This window comes from Ahaetulla prasina, chromosome 1 (genome assembly GCF_028640845.1).
Source record: "Ahaetulla prasina isolate Xishuangbanna chromosome 1, ASM2864084v1, whole genome shotgun sequence".
Classification (NCBI taxonomy): Eukaryota; Metazoa; Chordata; class Lepidosauria; order Squamata; family Colubridae; genus Ahaetulla; species Ahaetulla prasina.
In genome coordinates, this window is record NC_080539.1 from 20,440,527 (window position 1) to 20,461,810 (window position 21,284).

At 40.3% G+C, this 21,284-nt stretch overlaps 1 protein-coding gene across 1 annotated transcript in view; it reads left to right on the forward strand.

Annotated features, from left to right (window-relative positions):
* The window catches only part of MYBBP1A (MYB binding protein 1a), a 100,080-nt gene that overhangs the window by 15,115 nt on the left and 63,681 nt on the right, over positions 1 to 21,284 (forward strand). The window contains exons 6-13 of the mRNA XM_058164340.1: positions 428 to 618; positions 4,080 to 4,247; positions 7,365 to 7,482; positions 13,378 to 13,661; positions 14,353 to 14,466; positions 16,260 to 16,385; positions 17,722 to 17,928; positions 20,502 to 20,610. Coding sequence (XP_058020323.1) covers positions 428 to 618; positions 4,080 to 4,247; positions 7,365 to 7,482; positions 13,378 to 13,661; positions 14,353 to 14,466; positions 16,260 to 16,385; positions 17,722 to 17,928; positions 20,502 to 20,610 — 1,317 coding nt within the window. The remainder of the gene's footprint in view (positions 1 to 427; positions 619 to 4,079; positions 4,248 to 7,364; positions 7,483 to 13,377; positions 13,662 to 14,352; positions 14,467 to 16,259; positions 16,386 to 17,721; positions 17,929 to 20,501; positions 20,611 to 21,284) is intronic.

Below are 21,284 nucleotides of genomic sequence, written 5' to 3' on the forward strand. Positions count from 1 at the left end.
CCAATCTCTTCTTCAAACCCTCCCGTGATGGAGCACCCACAACCTCTGGAGGCAAGACGTTCCACTGATTAACTGCTCCCACTGTCAGGAAATTTCTGTGTAGTTCTAGGTTGGTTCTCTCCTTGATTAGTTTCCACCCATTGCTTCTTGTCCTGCCCTCAGGTGCTTTGGAGAGTCGCTTGACTCCCTCTTCTTTGTGGCAACCCCCCAAATGGAAGACTGTTATCATGTCGCCCCTAGTTCTTCTTTTCATTAGAGGTGAAGACCTACCTCTGTCCCATCAGTGACTGCTGACTAGTGAAGTAGCTGATTTCTACTGTGTAACATCATTGATGTAAAGGCAAAATATAACCGTACGTGGATAAATGTCTGATGATATGTATTGTTTATACAACAATTTTTCCCCCTGGGGCATTGTTGTTTCCAGATCCCAGAGGCTGTATTTGAAAAGGTGCTTTACAATATCTTGGAGGATGAACTTACTGCAGCTTTCAGCACTCCTGGTCAATTGTACCTCCTCTTGGTGGGCATCCAGAAATTCCCCAAAGTTCTTGGACCTGAAAAGCTGAAGGCTCTCTTGGGCACAACTGCTGTTGTGACAGCACAAAACATTCCAAGGTCAGTAAAACCAATGAAGCATCTAGGGAAAACATCTATCTTGCCCCGTGTATATGGCAGATTCTGGGTCTAGGATTTTTAGGCTCCTACTGTTGGCCATGCCTGCTTCTCCTCCAGGGTTCTGCCTCGTGCATTATCCACCAGCTTTTCTCCTCAGCTGGCCCATCCTTTTGCCTTGGACAATGGGCCTCGGCCCCTCTGTCTCAGGCCCTTCGCCACGGCCCATTTGCCGAAATACGGTTCACCCTGGGAAGCGGAACCCTGGAGGAGAAGCAGGCACAGCCAACAGTGGGAACCTAAAAGTCCCATTCCGCAGATTCCTATCTTCCTATTGAGAATAACTGTTTAACTAGAAATGTACGGCCGTACGGGTCTGGATGGGGAGAAACAGGCTCAAGCTCAATCCCTCCAAGACAGAGTGGCTGTGGATGCCGGCATCCCGGTACAGTCAGCTGAGTCCACGGCTGACTGTTGGGGGCGAGTCATTGGCCCCAATGGAGAGGGTGCGCAACTTGGGCATCCTCCTGGATGAACGGCTGTCTTTTGAAGATCACTTGACGGCCGTCTCCAGGAGAGCTTTCTACCAGGTTCGCCTGGTGCGCCAGTTGCGCCCCTTTCTAGACCGGGATGCCCTATGCACGGTCACTCACGCCCTCGTGACGTCTCGTCTGGATTACTGCAATGCTCTCTACATGGGGCTCCCCTTGAGGGGCATCCGGAGGCTTCAGTTAGTTCAGAATGCGGCTGCGCGGGTGATAGAGGGAGCCCCTCGTGGCTCCCGTGTGACACCTATCCTGCGCAGACTGCACTGGCTACCTGTGGCCTTCCGGGTGCGCTTCAAGGTTTTGGTAACCATCTTTAAAGCGCTCCATGGCATAGGGCCAGGCTACTTACGGGACCGCCTACTGCTACCGAATACCTCTCACCGACCCGTGCGCTCTCACAGAGAGGGACTCCTCAGGGTGCCGTCAGCTAGGCAGTGCCGTCTGGCGACACCCAGGGGAAGGGCCTTCTCTGTGGGGGGTCCCACCCTCTGGAACGAACTCCCCCCAGGGCTTCGTCAACTTCCGGACCTCCGAACCTTCCGTCGCGAGCTTAAAACACATTTATTTATCTGCGCAGGACTGGATTAGATTTTAAATTTATACTGGTTTTAATGGGTTTTATTATTTATATTGCTTTTTAATAATTCGGCCATGTAGAATAAGTTTTTTAATTGTTATTTTAGTTTGTATTTATATGTATTTTTTACTTGCCTGTGAACCGCCCTGAGTCCCTTGGGAGATAGGGCGGTATATAAATCTGATAAATAAATAAATAAATAAATAAATAAATAAATAAATAAATAAATAAATAAATAAATAAAAAAAATGGACTGCAGTGCAGGTAGTTCTCAACTAAGAACCATTAGTTTAACAATACTTTAGAGTTACAAGGGCACGGAAAAAGTGACTTATGACTTATCCTTGAAGTTATGGCATCATGATCACATATTGCAGTTTGAGTCCTTGACAGCTGGCTAACTTTTATGACCAGTTGCAGAATCCTGTAGTCATATGATTATGATTTACGATCTTCCCAGCTGATTTCTGACAAGCAAAATCAACGGGGGAAGCCAGATTGGCTTAACAAACCATGTGATTCACTTGATTGTGTGATTCATTTAACAAATATGGTTTAAAAAAAACCTTATAAATTGGGTTGTCACGTTATTCACTTACTGGCCATATCTCTTAGCAACCAAAATTCCAGTCCCAAGTGTGGTTGTAAGGCAAAGACTACTTTTATTGTACTTCTATTTCCAAGGAAAGGGTGATGAGGGAGAGGTAGAGCATATATTATATGTTTAAATTATCCCAAGAAAGGGTAAGAAACTTCCTTGTGTTGGGAAGAATTTCTGCTAGTCTCTTGGCTTGCACATTGTAGCAAGTTATGAATTCCTTTTAACTGTGGTTTATTTAAGTAATCTACATTTGACTGGGTTTACACATTTTGACTTGGCTCTGGGTGTGAACCAGTTAGCTGAACCAAGGGTTTTGTTCAGCAGATGCCTGCTTTCTAAATTCTTCCTTCTTGTTTTGTTAGGTTTTTTTCCCCCTTCTTCCCAGCAATAATGAAGACAGTGTAAGAAATGACCAGGCTGATCCCGAGGGAGGGGTCAAACGCGTCATCAGTCATGAGTCCCTTCATGCCCACAAAAGATCTAAGTCCAGCCCATCTTGAATTCCTTCTATTATTTTTAATATAAATTTTTATTAATTTTTTATTATTACATTTAATTGGTGCTTAATAAACATCGTGTTGTCTGGGTTATTTTGTTTGCTTAACAATACTAATTATATTCCTAATCTTTACCTCTTTTTTCCAGCCATTGATAAAATAAATTCCATGTTTGATAGTATTCTGTATCTTCTTTCTGTTTAATCTTCAATGTAAGTCTGTTCATTTCTACACAGTCTAGGTATCTTCTTAATTATCTCTTCATATAGTGGTATTTCTTCATTTTTCCAATGCTGCGCAAATACAATCCTCGCTGTTGTTGATACATGCAATATTAAATATACACTTTGTCAATTTTTTCTGGTACTATACGTAATAAAAAAAGGTTCAGGTTTAAAATCTACATGTTTTTCTGTCATCTTTTCTAGCCACGTTATTTTTGCCCATTTTTTTTTTTTTTTGCTTTAGTGCAAGTCCACCACAAATGATACCGTGTTTCCCCGAAAATATTATTATTATTATTATTATTATTTATTTGATTTTTATACCGCCCTTCTCCCGAAGGACTCAGGGCGGTGTACAGGCAAAATAAAACAAGCAATACAAAATACAATTAAAATGCAATTTAAAAAACTTATTAAATTAGCCTGAGAATTAAAAAAATTACCTTACACTAAAAACCCCATTTAAAATTAATAAAATTTACCATTTAAAATTCAAATAAGATGCTGTCTTATATTTTTTTGAACCCTGAAATAGGCGCTTGGCCTTATTGCCATGCGCTCAAAAGCCTGATTGGGCTTATTTTCAGGAGATGTCTTGGGGAAAACAGGGTGCCAGATTTTTGGTTACATTTCCAACATTTACTAGACATATTTTTGAATTCCTTCTATTCTTAATTCCTGCTAATTTCACTTGGCTGTTAGTAGTTCAGATTAATGTCAGGCACCAGGGAAACCAGGCGATCCAGGCAGGTCAAATGAGTGTAAAGATTTATTGCAAGTTTAAGCTCTCTACAAGAATCTGAATTGCTAATGGTCAAGGGAAATTGGTAGTAGATAAGGGTAGAAGGAATTTAAGGTGGGCTGAACTTAGATCTTTTGTGGGTATGAAGGAACTCATGACTGATGATGCATTTGACCCCTCCCTTGGGGTCAACCTGGTCATCTCCTGCAGGTAGATCTCTTTGAAATAACAACAGCAAAAAAGAATAATGAAGATTCCGTTGTTTTTCTCATTAGGATTGTGGAAGTTTTGAAAATGGCAGCCAAATCGGAGAGGAAGGACAAAGTTCTTCCAGCGGTAGGACTGGACCTGATGAAAGTAGCATTGAGAGAAGGAACTTTTGAACTGTTCTGGAAAGAAGCTGTAGAAAACGGGCTGCTTAAAGAAAATGTCGGACCCTGCAGGTAAGTTGAAAGAATTATTTTTCAGCCTGAAATTATCTCTATCCATTTGGCTATTTCTTCTGGAGATTGCTGAGAATCTGAATAATATAACGAATGGGCGTAATGCAGGTACATCCTCAACTTACATCCACAACTGAGCCCAAAATTTCTGCTGCTAAGTGAGAAAGTTGTTTTGTCCCATTTTACGACCTTTCTTGCCACAGTTTTTAAGTGAATCATTGCAGTTGTTAAGTTAGCAACGTGGTTGTTAAGTGAATCTGGCTTCCCCATAGACTTTGCTTGTCAGAAGCATGACTGTGGGATGATGCAAACAATTGTAAATGCCAGATTCATGTTGGCAACCACCTGAAGTGTGGTCATGTGACTGTGTGGGGGGGGGACGACACCTGACTGTTAGAACTTCAGATCCTGGCCATTAATTCCCTTTTTCAGACAGGTCATAACTTGGACTGGTTGCTGAGCGACAAGTCATAGGTTGAGGATTACCTGCATATATGTTATAGCGTCAGACATATTAAAATTAATGTGTTAGTAGTCCCATGCCTTCATACCAGAGGTGGGTTTCAGCAGGTTCTGACCAGTTCTAGAGAATTGGTAGCGGAAATTTTGAGTTGGTTCGGAGAACCGGTAGTAAAAATTCTGACAGGCCCCATCTATTCTCTGCCTCCCAAGTCCTAGCCGATTAGAGGAAATGGGGATTTTGCAGTATCCTTCCCCTGGAGTGGGATGGGAATGGAGATTTTACAGTATCTTTCCCCTGCCACACCCACTAAGCTGTGCCACGCCCACCAAGCCACCCCTACAGAACCGGTAGTAAAAAATTTTGAAACTCACCACTGCTTCATACACGTGCTCATATCTCCATTTTAACAGTAACATTTATTTATGAAATCAGTGAATGGATATTGATTCAATTGTAACTCAAGAGTTTTATAAAATACAAATAAAGAAGAGAAACAAGTAACAAATAATAATGTTACTATGATTCATGTCAAGAGAACAGCAGAAACGATTACAAACTATATCAAATATGTAACAGAGAATGGGACGACAATTTTTTTTTTTATTCAAAAAGTTTTACAGAAAAATTCCCCCCCCCCTTTCCCCCCAACCCCCCTCCCTTCACTAATACCCTCCCTCCTCCCCCCTGACTTCCTGGAACAAGCACAAGGTATAGTTGAAAATAAAACAAACATATGCTAAGAAAATTTTCTCCCAAAACTATTATACCAATTTTCCTTCTCTAGCTCTGACTTCCTCCTAACATAACCAAAATCCTTAAAAAAAAATAAAAATAAAAATTAAGAATTAACAATAGTAAAATATATAAATCAATAGAACAAATTAATCCTAAAGTATTTAAAACCAACTAAAGCATAAAAATCCAATCCAATTCAAAAAATATGTCCCTTATAACTTCTATAACCATATAATTCCCCCCCATGTCTTTCTTACATAAGATCTTTTGAAAATATTCTATTTAAAATTTAGTGCAACACCTTATAAAATTTCAATACAGAAAATTACAATATCTATTCAACTTTAGTCCTTCCTCATCAAAATCCAGTATAGATCCAAATATCTAGTCTTTTATGATAGATATAAAACATATAATCAACCCATTTCTTCCAGATTCCTCACAAATTGTCTTTCCAGAACACTAATATTTTTGTCTATTAATATTTTTAAAAAACCTTGTTTCAAGAATAATACTTTTGTCTCTTGCCATTTTTTTTGGTGCATTAATCTCTGTCTTTCCTTCGTTACTCCTTTTAAAAAGTCAATCACAATATTTCCTAGTAATTCCTTATGTCCAAGAATCCAAAAATTACTGCCGTATATTCCATCAGTCCAAAAAGAGAACTCTTGGGAAACATTAAGCTTGTGAGTCTTTTCCATTTGAGGGACAATCTCCTGTAGCACAAATTCAGGCAGTTCATCCAAACTATTTAAAGAAAACTTCTTTACATCACCTTGTTTCTTCACGATCAAATCTTCATATTTATCCACTTTTATTTGTATCTCCTGCATTCCATTTTCCGAATAGTTGCACTGGTTAATTTGCTCCAAGCTCTCATCCAAAACCTCCCCATTTTTTATCAATTCGTATTTTTGAATAATTAAATACATACTTTCTGTGTAGTCCTGTATAAAGTCACAAATCCATTCTTCTGAAAGAACCTCCATGACAAAGTTCCTGCTGAGAATCCCCTTGTAAAGTACTTAAACAACGTAATATAATCCAACAGTCCACAGTCAAACACAATAAGATAAAATCTCCATTCAGTTTCGATTCAACAGCAAAGCTCCCTTTGATGTATCGCTCTGCTTTCAGTTTTTCTAAAACGAAACTGAAGGGGGGGCAGAAATTTCTCTTTTTTTTTAAAAAAAAGGTAGAAGTCAGAAAATCAAAAATACTTGCAAACCAATAATTGTTCACTCACGCTTGTTCCGCCTGCTTTTAGTAACCACAAAAAGAAATCAATTGCTAGCAGAAGTGGACACCTTCCTCTTTTCCTGCTTTTTCAGGAGCGCAGTGAATACTGGAGGTTGGGGGAGGGGTTCAAGGGGATTCGACCTTTCAGGACTTTGCATTACAAAAACAAAACCCCTAGGGGAATCTACCACAGTTCCCCCCCCCTTGCTCTTTCTCTTTCAACCAGAAAGAGAAATTAAGCCGGGATCAGTTGTTATGTCCGGCTTTTACCATATTCAATGCGGAGTGCCATAAATTAGCACCCAGCGAGAAAGGTGGCGCCACCCAGAAGCCAATGGGACGACAAATTACCTTGCTATAGGGCGTGCTTAAAAAGTAAAAATGAAATCTGGATTTATGAGTATATAACAATATTGGGGGCCATGTTCCAAGGAAATGTTCCAGAGGGCAGGAACAGAATCTTAAATTAGTAGTTTTGAAATTACCATCCTTAGATATTTAGTTGGGAATAAACCTTGAATTTGCTGAATACTTTTTAAAATGTACATAAATTTTCTTGTGCAGCGTGTTCAGTCTGACTTTCGCTCCAGAATCTGTGCAGAAGGCCTTATTTACTTGTCCCACTTTTCTATCGCTGAACTTTGATTTCCTTTTGACCCAAATATCTGTTCTTCCTTCAGCTACATGTGTTTTCGATTGCTGGGCAGTGTTCTCCCACTTCTTTCTCTCAGCCAGCTAAAGATGGTTCTTCAAGGCGAAACTATGCGTCAGTATGGATTCCACGTTGTCACGAGTAAGGTAAAGTCACTGTTGTGAGATCTCAGTGTGATTTGAGTAGACACTAAACCATATGAAGAACAGCTGCAGGTTTTGGGTGTGGCTAGTCTAAAATAAAAGAAGAATTAGGGGTGACATGATAGCAGTATTCCAGTATTTGAAGGACTGCCACAAAGAAGATGGGGTTTAATTATCCTCCAAAGCACTAATCAAAGAGAGAAACAATCTGGAAACTAATCAAAGAGAGAAGCAATCTGGAATTAAGGAGAAACTTCCTAACAGGACAATTAACCAGTGGAACAACTTGCTTTCAGAAATTGTGGGCACTCCATCGCTGGAGGTTTTTTAAGAAGAGTCTAGACAGTCATATGTCTGAAATGATATAGGTTCTCCTGCTTGAGCCAGGGGCTGGACTAGAAGACCTCCATGGTCCCTTCCGGCACTATTCTATTCTAATTTAAAATTGTAGATAGAATATCCCAGGTTGACTCCTCAGATTTTGATGGACAACCAGTCCCTATAGTTTGGCCCCCAGACACTTGTGATCAATGGCAAAATTTCTGACTTTCAATAGAAAGACCTAGAAAAGTAAAGACTGAAAGGGGGGAATTCAGTCTTGGAGTGAGACAGACTTGTTTCCATTTTTACTTGCCACAAAATCCTTCCCAGAAGGGTCAAACGTTCCACCTGCTGATGATGTCATCATGTCATTGAACAGGTCCCTGTGGTCTTTGTACAACAACTAGATACAAATCTACTCCTGAGTGGCAACTACTTCCAGTCCCTGGCTGCAGAAATTCCTGGCTTGAAACTGGATTCCCTTCTATAATTGGCTGGTCTTTAAGAAACAGAAAGTATATTTTCATGAAGGAGCTAACCGAACTCCTTAACTGAAAAACAACCTGTTCCCATTGCTATTTAGAAAACCATTTTAAATAGCAGAGAGATTGATGTGGGAACTGTTACTTCATTTTGTGAAAACTGGCCTTTTGTTCAATGGGCGTCAGTTTGAATGATAAGCTTCCTTTATACAGAGCCAGGCCACTGGTCTGACTGGCTGTTGTCCACGAACAGTTGCTCTTCTAGCTTTCATTAGATGTGTCCCCCTTTGGCCTACCTGAGGATTGAACCTAGCGCTTTGCCAAGAGCAATGTATCTTACCTAAGGGAACTGCCTTAATTAGGGCATTTTAGGTTAGAGTTGTTTTACTAGCCATATTTATTGGAATCTGATTCCCATAATCATCAGCTAGCACGATCAGAGATTATAAGAATTTGGGGACCGAGGACTTCCGGTTTGGCTCTGCTTCGTGCAGAAAGCAGCTATGATTTAGCTGCTGACTCCCTAGTCTGTAAAAGCTGTTAGGACATCGTAAATCTGAGTCCAACAGCTTGTATTCTTTCCTTCGGGCGAAGGAGGAAAGCTGAGCAATTAGATTTGAGGTTGAGATGCCCTAATCTGGTGGGAAGTTCTCCTTCTATAATCTGATAAGCTCCGGGCTAGGAGAGGCACTTGCCTTCATGGCAAACAAACGAAGCATCCAACCGCCACGACAAGAATTGATTTAATGATGGATTTAAACGTGGACGGAGCAAAAACTGGAGTTCTAACATCTGCTTGTAAGAAGATTGTGAAACCCTGAGGATTTATTGGCTGCGAAGATAGGAGAGAAGAAAGCAAATGGCGGTTTTGTGGAATGTGTGCTCTGAAAACGAAAGTAGAAATGCTTACTAACAGCTAGTGTTGAAGTAGAAGAAAGAAGATACATAGAAACATACTGACTAAACGGAAGATATGAGAATTTTATGATTTATATTTTTTCTCTTTTTGGGCTTGACTTGTTATATATATTTTAAATGGCTTTTAAGCAAATAGTGCTAAAAGTGTGTTGAAAAAGAAGATATATAGGAAGATACTGACTAACTGGAAGAAATGAGAATCTTATGATTTATATTTTTTCATCTTCCTTGGGATTATAGATTTAAAAGATAGGGGTTTTTTTTGAAATTTTCTTTAAAAAATTTTTTTCTTTCTCTTTTTTGGTTTATTATTAAGCTATCCTTTTTTTTTTAAATGGCTTTTAAGCAAATAATGCCAAAAGTTATTAAAAACTTTGAAATTTCAGCTGAAATTTCTTCAGCTCAGATTCAAAAATTAAAAGAAGAAATCAAAAAGGAAGTAAGAAATTTTTTACAGGAGTTTTTGGAGAGTCATTTTTTAGAAATAGATCAAAAATTTGATGAAATAGAGAAAGAGATGTTGGATTTTAAGGAAATGGTGGAAGAGCAGAAGAGGGAAATGAAAATGGTAAAGGATGCAATTGCGCAAATATTAAGTTCTTGTATTCAGATACAGGACGATCTTGCAGAATTTAATAAAACTAATTTAGAGCTGCAAAGGAAAATAGAAGATATTCAAAAAAATCAAAACAATTGGAACTTAGATAATAAGATGGAAGATATAAAGGCAAAGGTAGATAGGGCAGATGAAGAAAGAGTAATATTACAATATAGATTAATGGAATATGCTATAAGGGTGAGGGGGTTGAAACAAAATAGGAAGGAAAATTTAAAGGAGATTTTTACGCAAGCCTTTGCACAGATAAAGGGTGTGAAGCCAGAAGATTTTGAGATTAATATTGAAAGAATTTATCGTGTTAATTTTTGGTGGGCAAGACAAAATAGAGTACCTAGGGATGTGGTTATTTATTTTACAACTAAAAAGGTTAGGCATGAAATCTTGCAAGCCTTTTATAAAAATAAATTTCAGATATTGGGACAAGATATAAAAATGATGAAGGAAATTCCTCCTAAAATGTTAAGAAACAGAAGAGAATTTGCTTTTTTGGTGGATGAGCTTAAGAAATATCAGATATATTTTAGATGGGAAGTCCCAATGGGTTTGTCACTGAATTTTAGCGGTAGAAAGTATTTTTTTAATTCAGTTATGAAAGCGAGACATTTTTATATTAATGTTTTAAAGAGTGGGAATCCTTTGTTGTTAGATGCTAAGTTAACTGGTTTGGAAATGATGCAAAATAGAATGGGAGAGGGGAGGAATGTTTAAGATGTGAATATGATGATTATGGTTAATTTTTGGAATTGATTTGTTTAGGATATAAATTATAGGATTTTTGTTATTTGCTATTTGTATTGTATAAATCTATGGGATGATATTATTCAATTGTGAAGGATGGAAAGTGAAATTTATGAATTTAGATAATGTGGATGTAATGATTTTAACTGCTTACTGTTATATTGTGGATGTAGTTTAAATGATTAATGTGATGTAGTTGTGATGTAGTTGATGTAGAAATGATGTAGTTTAAATGATAACCATTTAGATATGAGCCAGCAGTGTGCAGCAGCTGTTAAAAAAGCCAACACAGTTCTGGGCTGCATAAACAGAGGGATAGAATCAAGATCACGTGAAGTGTTAGTGCCACTTTATAATGCCTTGGTAAGGCCACACTTGGAATATTGCATCCAGTTTTGGTCGCCACGATGTAAAAAAGATGTTGAGACTCTAGAAAGAGTGCAGAGAAGAGCAACAAAGATGATTAGGGGACTGGAGGATAAAACATATGAAGAACGGTTGCAGGAACTGGGTATGTCTAGTTTAACAAAAAGAAGGACTAGGGGAGACATGATAGCTGTGTTCCAATATCTTAGGGGCTGCCACAAAGAAGAGGGAGTCAGGCTGTTCACCAAAGCACCTGAGGGTAGAACAAGAAGCAATGGGTGGAAACTGGTCAAAGAAAGAAGCAACTTAGAACTAAGGAGAAATTTCCTGACAGTTAGAACAATTAATAAGTGGAACGACTTGCCTTCAGAAGTTGTGAATGCTCCAACACTGGAAATTTTTAAGAAAATGTTGGATAACCATCTGACTGAGATGGTATAGGGTTTCCTGCCTGGGCAGGGGGTTGGACTAGAAGGCCTCCAAGGTCCCTTCCAACTCTGATGTTATGTTATGTTATGATTATTTATTTTAATTGATACGTTTATAGATAGTAAAAGTTATGAAGTTAAGCTGGAAATATTATATTTGAGAGATTTTATTCGAAATGATATTTGATTGATGGAGTAGTATTGGAAGATTGGATATTAAATCTTACGACAATTGAAGAAATATATAAGTGATGAAAATTTGAATTTGAGAAGCTGGATTGTAATTTAAGAAATGGACTTATGAAATTTGAAGGAATATATAAGTGGGTGAAAAAAAAAATTGAACTTTAGAAGATGGACTAATTTTTAAAATGGACTGTAAGAAGAACGGACATTAAATGTTATGGCAACTGAAGAAATATATAAGTGATGAAATTTGAGTTCGAGAAGATGGACTGTAATTTGAGAAATGGACTTATGAAATTTGAAGGAATATACAAGTGGAAAAAAAAATTGAATTTGAGAAGATGGATTAATTTTAAAAATGGACTGTAAGAAGAAGTAATATGTGAAGTTGGTATTGCTTCTTTTTTTCTTTTATTATTCTTTCCTATCTTTTATTCTTAATGTGAAGGATCTAAAGTTTTAAATTTTTAAAGGTGGGAGGTTATGTATATTTTGCATACTTTAGCTTGTGATTGTTGGTTATAATACCGGTATTTGCTCTGGGAAGTCTGGGGGAAGGGGAGGAGGGGAAGGAAATGATACATGGATTGATTATTAATGTACAGTAATTTTTGAAGATATGAAATTAAAAAAAAATATTAAAATGATATTGGGGATGCTTGACTGCCATTTCAGGAAGAAAAGGAGAGAGGAGTAGAAGGAGGGAAGAAAGTAGGTAGGAAAGAGTAGAGAAGGAGGAGGGGAATAAGAAGGTTAGATAGGGTGGAAGAAGGGTGGAAGAAGGGAGGAGTGGAGGAGGAGAGGAAGTAGTAAAGGAGATGAAGGATGGGAAAGTAGTAGAGGGTAGAGAGGGAAAGTAGTAGAGGGTAGAGAGGGAGGTTGTGTAGAAAGGAAGTGGCAATCGGTCAGGCCTGAATCAGTTATAAATAAAAATTAATGATTAATGATGGATAATAGTTTGTACATAAATATGATGTTGGAAAATGGAAATAAAAATTATTCAAAAAAAAAAAAAAAGAATTTGGGGACCAGATGATATAGAGCAGTGTTGGCTAGCCTTTATCTCATCGTGTGCCAAAAGTGCGCCCAACCTTCCCCCGATCCCCTGCCCCCATGCGCATGCAATCCTGCCATGCTCCCCCGCCCCCTGCACATGTGCACGTGACCCCCGCCCCCTGTTTTGGGCCTAGCAGGTCTCCCTGCAGCCTCCTGGGACCAAAAACGGGCCATGGGGGAAGGCACGCCGCACCGTCCCACACCACATTTTGGGCCTAGCAAGCCTCCCTGCAGTCTCCTGGGCCCAAAAATGGGCTGGAGGGGGCATGCCGCATCCCACGTGCTCCCCTCCCCAGAAAACCAGCTGGCTCATGCACACATGCGCAGTGGAGCTGAGCTGGGCAATGGCTCGCGTGCCCACAGAGAGGGCTCTGAGTGCCTGCTGTGGCACACGTGCCATAGGTTCGCCATCATGGATATAGAGGGCGTATTTCTACTTGTTTTGACAATGGTTCTCTGGTGGTTAACCCTTCCGTCTTCCTTTTAGAAAAGCTGTTAGGATACCTTTTCCCTTAGCATTCAGGTTCACTTGAGTGGATTCCCCTTTTAATTGTTCAATTATCCTGTTTATTTGCGTGTGTGTTTGTGTGTGTGTGTTACAGTGATGTGGGATTATTTTGTCACTGTTTATTTTTGTTAAACACCGCCCAGTGTGTAACCCTGCTTGTTGGACAGCCTTATAAATGCATAAAAGCAAATGAATTAATGAATGAATTCATATTGGAAGATGCAACGATCTTTAGTCATTAAGTCATAGCCCTCTTCACCCATCTGTGTATTTCAGCTGCCTGAGAGGTTTAAATTTGCCCCAGAGATGGATGCCTACGTTGACTCGTTCCTAGAGGGATGCAGCAGCCCTGAGAATCAGCTGGCAGTGATGGTTGCCTTCTCCACTCTCACCAACCAAGGTTATCCAGTTGTGCCCACTTTCTGGAAAGTGGTGAGGCATCTTCTTCCAACCGCTCTGCTAAAGTACATTGACTGGCTGAAGAACATGTTTCTCAATCCAGATCTGGACAGCTGTGTGGATTTTGCTACCAAGAGACAGAACGAGAAGAGAACGAGCAGGTGAGCCCCTCTTTCCATTTAGGATGGTTGGAGAATATTCATTGCAGGATAGGGAGCATTTGGAAGGCTGTACCTTTATCTATCACATTGTGCCCCAATTTCAATACAGTTGCCTGAATTTTATCCCTCTTGGCATTTGATATTCCGTGATAAGGTAATAAGACCTCAGTTTACAGATTTCCAGTTAGTAGACTGGATATAATGAGCTATATTTCTCTCCAAGTACCCTCCAAACTAATGGACAAATCACTTGCATTGGAAATAACCTAAGTGAGCAGTTAAATGTACATTAATTTAACTTTAATTTTACAAATGGGATACTTTCATCAGTTGCGTAAGGATATTATTGCGCAAATTATGTAAATTGGTGAAAATATTGTAAATCACTGTGATGAACATCTGAAAGTAGCAGATGCCCCTTTCCCCAAATGGTTCATTAAAACCAAGTCCCATCACACTGGCCCATTATTAATAGTCACTCTTTTGTATAACTAAAGGAGATAATAGATGTTAGCTTCATTGCTTTTCCTGCAGGCTTTATTGTCCTTTGTATGGTATCAAATTATTTTAATGTGTTAAAATTGCCTAGAGAGATGCTGGAGGACAGGCAGTAGATTAAGATTTTAAAGAAACACATAATAACGTGAAAGACCTGTTAATGGCATTGCGGTGCTCTCTTTCGGTCAATCAGCGTAACTGACCACAGCATCACACGGCTAAGGAAATGGATCATCGGCCGCCTCATCGGAATTGCCGAACACCCTCAGGTCAACAAGGAAGATGAGCTTGTCATGGACATTTGCAGGTAAAGGAAACGACATGAGTGGCTAGGGACGTGTAGAGGAGAGGAAGTCAAAAATTCAAAATGGTAACTCCTTAGATGCAGCATCTCTCACAATAGGCCTAGTTAAGACTCCTAGAGCACTGAGTTTGAAGAAAAAGAGAAACAGTTTTAAACACAATTTAATTTCTCTACTTGACAGCCTTTTTAGGTTTTAGGCATCTAAAATGGACAGTAATAAGTGTTTTCTAAAAATGGCCAACATTTTTCAAGTTTGTAAATCATATAAGGTGTCGTGTCCCCCTCCCCCTCCGACGACCGGGTCTAGGAAGTCCGTATCAGGCGTGGCAACGAAGCCTCTGCAGCTTTGCCAAATTCCTCCGAGGTTTCTCAGGGCAGGTAGGAGTCCAAGTTGTGACTTCAGCAAACTAGATGAGACTTTGCTTGACTCAAAGTTGGAATGCCAAAAGCAGGTCTTTTATATAGGCTGTGGGGTGTGGCTCCGTGACTCCGCATTTATCCAGGCCTGCCCCTCCCTTCCCTCTGCTGGCGTCACCTCTCAGATCTCCGGAAGCGAGGATCCTCCCACTTTGAATTGTCTTCTGCTGTTTGAGAAAGGGAGGGGTCAGAAGGAGTAGGCCCAAGTAATTCCAGTCCGTGGCTGACTTCCTCTGATGGCTGAGCCAAAGGAACACACACCCGTATGAGTGAGGTTTGTTTGTTCATTCCTGACATCCTGTCTGGGCATGGGGCCAGGGCCGGGGGCTGGAGGCATGACAGGCCGTTCATCTTCATTATCAGACTTGGAGTCTGATAGCAGGCCCGGGAGACGAGAGGGGCCCGGCTGAGGAGAGGAGGGAGGACGAGGCACAACACAAGGTTTAAATGATCTCATCCCCAGGACCTTGAAAGAGCTATTGTATCAATGCTGAAAACTGATCTTGTGAGTGTTTGATCATTTTTATCTTACATCATTTAATTTAAGGGAATGCTTGGACACCTTTTGGGAACATCACGAGTGTTTATGGAACTATGGCCATTACTTTGTTAGCCTCTGTTACAAACTGTCTAGTTTGCAGGATGGGTATTTCAGTTCCAGTTTTAAGCTTATAACAAAATGAGGATATGAAACTAGTTTTCCAAACAAAACCCAGTATTCTTGTATCTGTCAGCTTTGGAAGCCATATTAGACTGGGAGCTTCCGTGCTGCCACTTTCTCATGTGTGGGAAAGTAGGAGGGGGGGATTTAGTAGAGGAGTTGTCTTTAGACATAATAGCATTCTTCCTGTCGGTCAAGATCAGGCCGATCCTGCATCTGGAGAAGGAGTGGTTGGAGTGCTGTCTCGAGAAGGGATGGTTGGTGATTGGAGCATGTGATCGACTGAGGAGTGAGGGGATGGTTTTGTGGGTTTTGATTTACTGAGGGAAAACTCGGACCTCTCAGATTTGGGTTTTCCCAGATGTGCCAGTTTACCTATTCTAGTAAATAGAACTTTGAAAAATGCTTGCTTCAGAGTTTTTACTTGGAGTGGGATTTTTTTCTGGAACGTTGACAGTATCCCTGTCAAGTTTCTAGAGATTCCGACAAGGTTTTTGGATTGGATTACCCTCTAAGGATGTCTGTTTGGTTTAGATTTAATGTGTGTGGTTTACAAACCATGAAATATGGCTGAGGGCTGAGTAAATCCGGCTTGTTTATTTATTCACACCCAACCATGGTTAAACATTGCATGACAGATCAAATGGTAGGATGTGTTTCTGTTTAATGTAATTAAGACTAGCTTCTATCCATGTATTGAAAAAACTCATTCTTTCAGATTCTGCTTCTTTCATGCTTTTTTTGAGACCAAGAAACGATTTCTGAAGATAACAGAAACAAAAAGTTCTCCTTCAGTTCCTCTGAATGAACAGTCTCGTACAGTAGCTGCAGACTCATTTTTCAGGTATCAAAGGTGGCTTCTTTCTTGCTTGGCTCACTGGGAAGATTAGTATAAGGTAACAGTTCCCCCGCACATGCCTACTAGTCATTCCTGACTCTAGTGCTCACCTCCGTGTCTAAGCCAGCGCTTTCTGAAGACGTCTCCGTGGTCATATGGCCGGCATGACTAAACGTCAAAGGTGCACGGAACGCTGCTACCTTCCCACCAAAGATGGTCCCTATTTTTCTACATGCATTTTTTACAATGCTTTCGAACTGCTAGGTTGGCAGAAGCTGGGACATGTAACGGGAGCTCACCCCGTTACGTGGTATTAGGGATTCGAACCGCTGAACTGCCGACCTTCTGATTGACAAACTCAGCGTCTTAGCCACTGAGCCACCATGTCTCTAAGACTAGTATCGAATACTAAAAACTCATGTCTCCTAGTTTCTAGGCCAGCACCTTAACTCCTACACCAAACTGACTCTCCTAAGACTAGTATAGAATAGTAATAATAGGAAAGTCAGTTTGGTGTACCAGTTAAGGTGCTGGCCTAGAAACTAGGAGATCTGAGTTCTAATCCTGCCTTAGGCATGAAAACCAGCTGGATGACTTCAGGCCAATCACTCTATCTCAGCCCAACCCATCACATAGAATTGTTGTGGGGAAGATAGGAGAAAGGAGTGTTGTTTATATTCACCACCTTGACTTACTTATAAAGTAATAAGAATGGGATAAAAATCTAGTAATTGATAAATTAAAAAATAGCCCGTATGTTAAAGGGTTGTGTTAGAGCTGGAAAGGGGTTTAAAATCCCCACTGAGTCATGAAGTGACTTTGGGACAATCATTCCCTGTCTGATTTACTTCACAAAGATAATTATGGAGAGGAATCATGCACAATGTTTTAAACTCAGGGAGGAAAAGCGGGACATGGATGCTACAAAAATATATGAAGATGTTTGCTTTGAATTTAATTTTTTTAATAACACAGCATGGGGTTTTAGAATCACTGTGGCAAAAATTGAGGTCCCTGAAAGAGGATAAGATAAGTACCAGTGTTAGGGTATACGAAATACAGAAATGCTGTTTTAAAAGAATAAATTGCCGCTTATCCAGCAGTGACCATAGTGGCCCATGGCAATATAGAAATGGAGGATGGGAAAGATGATAGAATTCTCTGTTGGAGAAACTAGCTCTCCATTATTCCTAAACCAGGAATGTTTAAATCAGGAGAAAAAAAATCACATGGCAGGTTTTGAACATTTTGAAGCAATTGTTAACGTCGGCTTGAAATCCAATCTTGAGTCTGTTGTATGGCAAAGCGATTTCTGATTTTTTTTCTTTTCTTTTCTCTGCAGTTTGCTTCAGCATTTGAACACAATGCCTGCCCTTGGAGACTCAGCCGAAGCCAAAGAAATGAGGAAGAAGCACCTCCACGGTTTGACAGTTAGTGGAGACCCCTGGATCCACTGTGTTGTGCAGTACGCAAACCTCCTCCTTTCACACCAGGAACAGGTTAACATGGTGGTTCCATTTAATGATGAAGAGCGAGAGGCTTGGGACAAGTAAGTTTCCTTGCACGGCAGGGATCCCCAGATTGTTTGGGATGTTGCAAGGATGTTGTGGGCTGTCTCAAACAAAATGGCTGCCTTGGTGACATTACAGAGCACCAGATTGCTAGCAATGTATAGAATAGACTAGAATAACAGAGTAGGAAAGGACCTTGGAGGTTTTCTAGTCCAACCCCCTGCTTAGGCAGGAAACCCTACATCACTTCAGACAAATGGTTATCCAACATCTTCTTAAAAACTTCCAGTGTTGGAACATTCACAACTTCTGGAGGCAAGTTGTTTCACTGGTTAATTGTTCTAACTGTCAGGAAATTTTTCCTTATTTCTAAGTTGCTTCTCTCCTTGATCAGTTTCCACCCATTGCTTCTTGTCCTGCCCTCAGGTGCTTTGGAGAATAGCTTGACTCCCTCTTCTTTGTGGTAATTCCTGAGATATTGGAACATTGCTATCATGTCTCCCCTAGTCCTTCTTTTCCTTAAACTAGATATACCGAGTTCCTGCGACTGTTCTTTATATGTTTTAGCCTCCAGTCCCCTAATCATCTTTGTTGCTCTTCTCTGCACTCTTTTTAGAGTCTCCACATCTTTTTTACATTGTGGTGATCAAAACTGGAAGTAGTATTCCAAGTGTGGCCTTACCAAGGCATTATAAAGTGGTATTAACACTTCACGTGATCTTGATTCTATCCCTCTGTTTATGCAGCCTAGAACCTTTCCTGTACTCTCCTTCAATAAGAAACTCCCTTCCCTGATAGAACCATGTATTTTTCTTGCTATTCTTGGCAGGTGGTAGAACTTCAGATGGAGTTCTGAAGTCCAGCCTTCCATCATCCTTACCGTCTAATAAAAATTATAGGACCTGAATAGGACCTAGAAATATTCTGAAAATAAAGATAATACTGGAGGCTGGTGCTTTACGTGGTTTTTTTTATATCTTTTTTTACATCTCTCTTTTTATAGAAATTAAAGGACTAGGATTTTTTTTCTCAAAGGGGGCAATAAGTCAGAGAGTAGGACAAGGAAAACTGGCAGGTATCAAAAGAGATTTCTGTAGCCTATTGTCCTCCTAATTAAATATCATAGATACATGAATATAAGGTCTTGATGACAAGTCAACAGCAATAGGTGTGATCTACCCCATTGCAAGCAGCAACTGGATCATTGAATTAGTTGGATGGTATCACTTGGGGTTGGATGGTACCACTTTAGTGTGCTAAAAGTGAGAATCACAGTAGAACAATTTTTCTTATACAGGCAATCCCTTGAATAGTCCTTGTTCAGTAACTGTTCAGTTACACTGACGCTGAGCAACTGATACTCAAAGTTCTAGCCAATATAGCATCCCTGCGATCACGGGATTCATTTTGGCAGCTGGCAACCAGCTTGCAATTACGATGGTTGCAGCATCCTGATCCTGTTTGTGACTTCTGCTGCCAGTTTCCAACAATGGGAAAGCTGGCAGGAGGTCAAAAAATGGTGATCGTGTGACATCATGCTTAACAATGTTGCAAGATTCACTTAACAGTAATTGAAAGTGCTGGAACTAATATCACAACAGTTGACGAATGCAGTATACTGCAGTCTACTTCTGCTGACTGCCGGCTACCAGCAGTTCAGCAGTTCGATCCTGACCGGTTCAAGGTTGACTCAGCCTTCCATCCTTCCGAGGTGGGTAAAATGAGGACCCAGATTGCTGGGGGCAATGTGCTGACTTTGTAAACAGCTTACAGAGGGCCGTAAAGCACTCTAAAGCGGTATATAAGTCTAAGTGCTATTGCTATAATGTTGCCATTGTTAAGCAAAGACTACCTATAGGGATAAAGGAAGTCCCTGCAGGTAAATATAGGCTATTTAGTAGGAAGATGATCCTGCTCTAGCTTCTCTATGACACTGCAGCTTTCATATCGTTCCCTTTTACTCTTCTAAACTCCCAACCATTCTTGATTACCCAGAATGGTGTTGGTGGGTGGGGCAGAATGTTAACCCTTTGCTTGCTATCAGTATTCTCACTTGCAGTTGCTGAGTATTTATAACGAGTATTTCACAGCTAGCTCAGACATTTAGGACAAAGATGCAATCCCTTGCCATCCTCCTAATGAAAAGAAAAGAAAGGGTTGGGCCTTTATGCTGATTCCACTTACCGTATTTTTCAGACTATAAGATGCACCGAAGACACACCAAGATTTCGAAGTGGAAAACAAGGGAAAAAAAGTTTTTGGCTTCCGCGTGGCCAGTTTTTGCCCTCCCCGCCCCTCAGGAGCACTCTGCAGACCTCCCAAACCCTCTGTGCATCCCGTTTTTGTGAAAAATGGGCCTGGTTTTGGGATGTGCGGGATGGGGTTTTGGGAGGCCAAAAATGTCTGTATTTGGTATATAAGACATATCAACATTTCCACCTTCTTCTAGGTGGGGAAAAGGTGTGTCTTATACTCCAAAAAGTATGGTAATTCCTTATCTTTGCACATTACCTTATTGCAAAAGTTCTGAGATTCCATGACAGTTTGTGGTGCAGAATTGAAATCGAATGTGTAACTGTTGGGTCTCAAACACGATGTTTCTTTGTCATAGGATGCTGCAGACCGTGGAAGCCCTGAAAAAAAGAGAGAAAAAAAGCCACAGCATGAAGACCTCTGCCTTCCAACACCTGCTGCTGTTGGTCGGTATTCACCTCTTCAAGGTAACATCAAGTATGCCAGAAGGTTTTTGGACCTAGCTCTGAATTCATGCAAATTCCTGGCTCTTAGTTATAATGCACATGGGGTGAAGAATAATTTGTTGATTAGGAATTGTAGGATTCATTTTCTCCCTGGTTTCTATGACAGTTCTATAACCTATAAGCTCTCATTCATTTCTGGCCGACTTTGAGGTGCATCCTTTTTACAGGTAGTCCTTGACTTACAATCTCTTGTTTAGTGACTGTTTGAAGTTACAACTGTTAAGTCGTAGGTGTGAAAACTGGCCTTAAGTCACTTTTTTCAGTACCGTTGTAACTTCAAACGGTTACTAAACAAACTGTTGTTGTTCTGTCTCCTTCCTCACTTCAGACCCACGAGCTGGCCTTCAGCCAGTGGATTCACAGCTCTTATCAGTCCTGGCAGAGAAATCGCAGCTGCCTGCCAAAGTTCAAACAAATGACTCACATAACAATACTTTCAGCTCTTTTTGAAACCATTCACCTAAACTTTTGCTTCCCATGGAGTGAGAGCAGTCCCAAAGCTCCTTATATATCCTTTTGATGACGCCGCCTCTCTAATCTTCTGAAGCGCGGGTCAAGCCAAGCTTGATTATTATTATCAGCTGGGTCTGAAGGCGTAGCCTGGGGAAGGGAGGAATCAGGGAATGATGGCCTCA